This window comes from Chiloscyllium plagiosum, chromosome 16 (genome assembly GCF_004010195.1).
Source record: "Chiloscyllium plagiosum isolate BGI_BamShark_2017 chromosome 16, ASM401019v2, whole genome shotgun sequence".
Classification (NCBI taxonomy): domain Eukaryota; kingdom Metazoa; phylum Chordata; class Chondrichthyes; order Orectolobiformes; family Hemiscylliidae; genus Chiloscyllium; species Chiloscyllium plagiosum.
In genome coordinates, this window is record NC_057725.1 from 68,725,959 (window position 1) to 68,731,321 (window position 5,363).

The 5,363-nt window shown below is 45.3% G+C and overlaps 1 protein-coding gene across 1 annotated transcript in view; it reads right to left on the reverse strand.

Annotated features, from left to right (window-relative positions):
- LOC122558064 overlaps positions 1-5,363 on the reverse strand; it is an 11,765-nt gene that overhangs the window by 2,118 nt on the left and 4,284 nt on the right. Inside the window, exon 3 of the mRNA XM_043706388.1 lies at positions 863-1,033. Coding sequence (XP_043562323.1) covers positions 863-1,033 — 171 coding nt within the window. The remainder of the gene's footprint in view (positions 1-862; positions 1,034-5,363) is intronic.

The following is a 5,363-nucleotide window of genomic DNA, read 5'->3' on the forward strand; positions in this document are numbered from 1 at the left end:
ACGGATACAATAAATGATATGAGTGGATGTGTAGGTAAAACTTTGATGGATGTGGAAAGCTCCTTTGGGGCCTTGGATGGAGGTGAGGGAGGAGGTGTGGGCGCAGGTTTTACAGTTCCTGCGGTGGCAGGGGGAGGTGCCAGGATGGGAGGGTGGGTCGTAGGGGGGCGTGGACCTGACCAGGTAGTCACGGAGGGAACGGTCTTTGCGGAAGGCGGAAAGGTGTGGGGAGGGAAATATATCCCTGGTGGTGGTGTCTGTTTGGAGGTGGCGGAAATGTCGGCGGATGGTTTGGTTTATGCGAAGGTTGGTAGGGTGGAAGGTGTGCACCAGGGGCGTTCTGTCCTTGTTGCGGTTGGAGGGGTTGGGTCTGAGGGCGGAGGTGCGGGATGTGGACGAGATGCGTTGGAGGGCATCTTTAACCAAGTGGGAAGGGAAATTGCGGTCTCTAAAGAAGGAGGCCATCTGGTATGTTCTGTGGTGGAACTGGTCCTCCTGGGAGCAGATACGGCAGAGGAATTGGGAATAGGGGATGGCATTTTTGCAGGAGGTAGGGTGGGAAGTGGTGTAATCCAGGTTGCTGTGGGAGTCGGTGGGTTTGTAAAAAATGTCGATGTCAAGTCGGTCGTCATTAATGGAGATGGAGAGGTCCAGGAAGGGGAGGGAGGTGTCAGAGATGGTCTGGGTAAATTTAAGGTCAGGTTAGAATGTGCTGGTGAAGTTGATGAATTGTTCAACCTCCTCGCGGGAGCACGAGGTGGCGCCAATGCAGTCATCAGTGTAGCGGAGGAAGAGGTGGGGAGTGGGCGCCAATGCAGTCATCAATGTAGCAGAGGAGCACCAAGTGGATGAAAGTACTTACTCTTCCTGCTCCAGCACGGTGTCCATGCCGACCAGTGAGGCTGTTGCCATTGTGAAGGTGCCCACAGGCCTTTGTCGTCGTCCTCTGCCATCCTGAATCCTTGGTTGGCTGCCAACACACTGTGCCCCTTCAAGTGACTCACTGACGTCAGAAGATGCAGCCGGATTTGTTCTGTTTGCACAGGACAACCAAGTTTATTCAAAGGTAAAAGTGGACCTGAGAGGAGAGTGTCTCAGGACAGACATCCACGCAAGGTCCTGGTGAAGCAGACCTGATCAAGTTCATCCTCTGATACCCAGGCATCGTTTGATGGACTGTGTCAGAAGCTAACACTTCCCTCTGTTCTAAACAGATTTCACTGCAAAAGACACTCCAAAACTAACTAATCAGGGATTAACTAATTAATAAATTAAGTCGAGATGGCTGGACAGGTGATGTGCTGTAGCTGCATGATGTGGGAGCTGGCTGATCCCATTGCGAACGAGAGTGGTCACATCTGTAACAAGTGTTGGTTGCTGGAGGAACTTCAACTCAGGATTAATGAGCTGGAATCTGAGCGGCAAACACTGGCACACCCGAAATACCTGGACGCTGAATTCCAGGAGGCAGTCACACTACCTGAAATTCAGTCAGTGGCCAGGGACAGCAGGGTGTGACTGCAAGTGATGCAGCATCCCTGTGTAAATGAGGAACAGAGCTGGACGGAGAGTGAGCCAGTTGACCACAACATTGTGGTACAGGAGGCTATTCAAGAGGGGGGAGCAAAAAGACAAGTAGTAGTTGTAGGGCATTCTTTAATTGAAGGAATAGACAGTATCCTTTGTAAACAGGATTGAGAGTCAACATGGTATGTTGCCTGCCAGTGCCAGGATGTGGGGCATATCTGACCAGCTTGAAAGGATATTTGAAAGGAAGAGGGAGGATCCAGTTGTTGTGGTCCACATCGGGACAAATGATATAAGCAAGACTTGGAAAGAGGACCTGTTTAGGGATTATCAGGAACTAGGGATCAAATTAAAGAAAAGTCCTCAAGGATTATAATCTCCGGATTACTGTCCGAGCCATGTCCCAATCGGCATAGGGACGTGAGAATAAGGGAAGTAAACACGTGGCTAAAAGAATAGTGCGGGAAAGAAGGATTCCTTTGTGTAGGGCATTGGCATCAGTATTGGAATAGGAGGCATCTGTACCATTGGGATAGTCTCCACGTGGAGCCAGCTGGGACTCGTGGTCTAGCGAAAAGAATAAATAGGCTGGTCAACAGGATTTTACATTAGGAAGGGAAGGGTAAAACTCCAAGGAGTATAATGGCCAATGGGAAGCAAAGCTGCAGGTTAACATCTGTGGGGATGAATTCAACTAAATTGAAAAATATAAAAAAACAAGGAGACCTCGGAAGAGGTTATTAAAGTCTCCAGCGCACAAAATAGGACAGTGTTTGGAAAGGGTTAGGAATCAAACATCAAACACACTGGGTAAACGAATAATGATGAGAAGAGGGAGGGTCAATACAGGACTGAGGGTGTTGTGTCTGAATGCGCGCAATATATGAAATAAGGTAAATGAGATTGTGGCGCACAGCGAAATTGGAAGGTATGATGTGGCGGGCATCACGGAGACGTGGCTGCAAGGGGGTCAAGACTTTGAGCTAAATATCCAAGGATATCCATCTTATCAAAAAGACAGGCAGGTGGACAGAGGGGGTGGGGTTGCCTTGTTTGTAAGGAATGAAAGTAAATCAATAGCGATAAATGAAATAGGGTCAGGTGATGTAGAATCTGTGTGGGTAGAGTTGAGGAACTGCAAAGGTTAAAAAAGCATAATGGGAGTTATCTACGGGCCTCTAAATAGTCAGATTTTGGGGTGTAAGATACATCAGGAGATAGAAAATGCATGTCAGAAAGGCAAGGTTACAGTGATCATGGAGGATTTCAAGATGCAGGTGGACTGGAAAAGTCAGGTTGATAGTGAATCGCAAGAAAAGGAATTTGTGAAATGTCTACAAGAGAGCTTTTTGGAGCAGCTTGTGATGGAGCCCACTAGGTGTGATGATGATGCTCCTTTGACAGGGTTGTGTTGTCCTTGGCTTTGCTCAAATGTGTTTTATGAGACAAGGTTCCGAAATGTCTGGCTTGATCTACTTGAAGAAGCTTTTAAATTTTAAAGAAAACACTTGTACAATGAAAGGGAAGTGGCCAGTTCTCCCAGCTCAGTTTGTATCTGGTTTGGTTTGGTTTGGTTTTAGCAGTCTGGTTGTTCAGAGCAAGCAGTCAGTCAATTTTGAGGCTGCTGGTCAAAGAAACAGCTACATGGAAGAAGATGTTCCATGCTGAATCTCTGACATCTCTCCTGTAAGACCCTGTGTTTGATTTTACCTTTATTTTGCAAAGGGGTGTTTATGGAGATTGTTACAAGTATTTGGAACTGTATTGGGATAGTCTGTTCAGTTTTCAAATAGGTGAAGTTATTCTATATTGTGTTCTCTTTTGTTTGTGTTTAATTTGGTAAGTTTGCAAATAAATTCTGCTTTGATTAAAACCAAGTGGTTGGGCCAGCTGTATCACTCCTGGAATATCTATTATATACCTGCTTAAAACAATTCGCAAAGTTAGGGACCGGGCTACTTGCTTGAAATGTTTTGAGGGGGTCTGGCCTAGTCGATAACACTAGGGAACAGGCAATTCTGGATTTAGTGTGGTGCAATGAGGCAGACTTGCTAAGGGAGCTTAAGGTGAAGGAACCCTTAGGAGGCAGTGATCATAGTATGATAGAATTAACTCTGCAATTTGAGACTGAGAAAGTGGAATCAGATATAACGGCATTATAGTTGAATAAAGGCAATGACAGAGACATGAGGGAGGAGCTGAGCAGAATTAATTGGGAGAGGAGCCTAGCAGGAAAGACAGTGGAACAGCAATGGCAAGAATTTCTGGGAGTAATTCGAGAGTCACAGCAAAGATTCATATTGAGGAAAAAGAAGCACACTAAAGGGAGAATGAATCAATGTGGTTGACCAGGGAAGTCAGGGACAGCATAAAAGCAAAAGAGAAAGCAAGTAATGTAGTGAAGACCAGTGGGAAGCTAGAGGATTGGGAAGCCTACAAAGACTAACAGAGAAAAACAAAGAAAGAAATAAGGAGAGAGATGATTAAACATGAGGGTAAGCTAGCCGGTAATATTAGGAAAGATTGCAAGAGTTTCTTTAGATATATATAAAGAGCAAAAGTGGACATTGGGCTGCTGGACAGTGATGCTGGAGAAGTAGTAATGGGGAACAAAGTGGAACTGAATAATTACTTTGCATCAGTCTTCATGGTGGAAGACACAAGTAATATCCCAAAAATTCAAGAGAGTTGGGGGTCAGCGATGAGTACGGTGGCCATTACCAAGAAGAAGGTGCTAGAAAAAAACTGAAAGGTCTGCAAGTGGATAAATCATCTGGATCAGATGGGCTACACCCTAGAGTTCTGAAGACGATAGCTGAAGAGATTGTGGAGGTTCTAGTAGTGATCTTTCAGGTATCACTGGAGTCAGGAAGGGTCCCGAGGACTGGAAAATGGCTAATGTAATCCCCCTGTTTAAGAAGGGAGCAAGGCAAAAGTCACAAAATTATAGGCCCATTAGCCTGACCTCAGAAGTTGGTAAGATTTTGGTGTTCATTGTGAAGGATGAGATCTCTGAATACTTGGAAGTGCACGGTAAATTAGGGCAAAGTCAGCATGGTTTCATTAAGAGGAGGTTGTGTCTGAGAAATCCGTTAGAATTCTTTGAGGAGATAACAAGTAGGTTAGACCAAAGAGAGCCAATGGATGTTATCTATCTGGACTTCCAGAAGGCCTATGATAGGGTGCTGCATAGGAGACTGCTGAATAAGATAGGGGCCCATGGTATTGGCGGCAAGGTGCTAGCATAGTTAGAAGATTGGTTGTCTGGCAGAGAGTGAGGATAAAACGGTCCTTCTCAGGATGGAAGCTGGTAACTAGTGGTGTTCCACAAGGCTCAGTGTAGTGTTGCGAAGTCGAAAGAGTGTATGGTCACTTTAAGAGGGAGGTACCTTTTCTGAGCTGAGAGATTGACAACACATGTCTGTGATGAGCTAACAGCTGCAGGGAGGGCTGAGAATTGATAATATGTGACAATCAGCTTGGGGTTGTGGTTTGATGTTAAGGCAACAGATTTTGAATTTAACCAATTAATTTAAATTATGCCCAAGTACCAAAAACCAATTGAATTTGAATTTGATTGTGTTCACAACATCAGACCAATGAGAGGGTACGAGTTTAGGGGGTGTAAAAAGGAAGGTGAAGGGCAGTGTTTGTCACTGGCCACCCGGGTGTTTTCCTATCTTCCTGGTGGTGGAAATTGAATAAAGATTGGTGCACTTTGTGTCTTTCACTGTGTCTCACACCTGCACACACACACCATGGGTGCTGGGGATAAAATAAGCACTACCGCACTTAGGTGGTAGTGTGGGGGTTAAAAGAAAGAAAAAAAAAAAAAA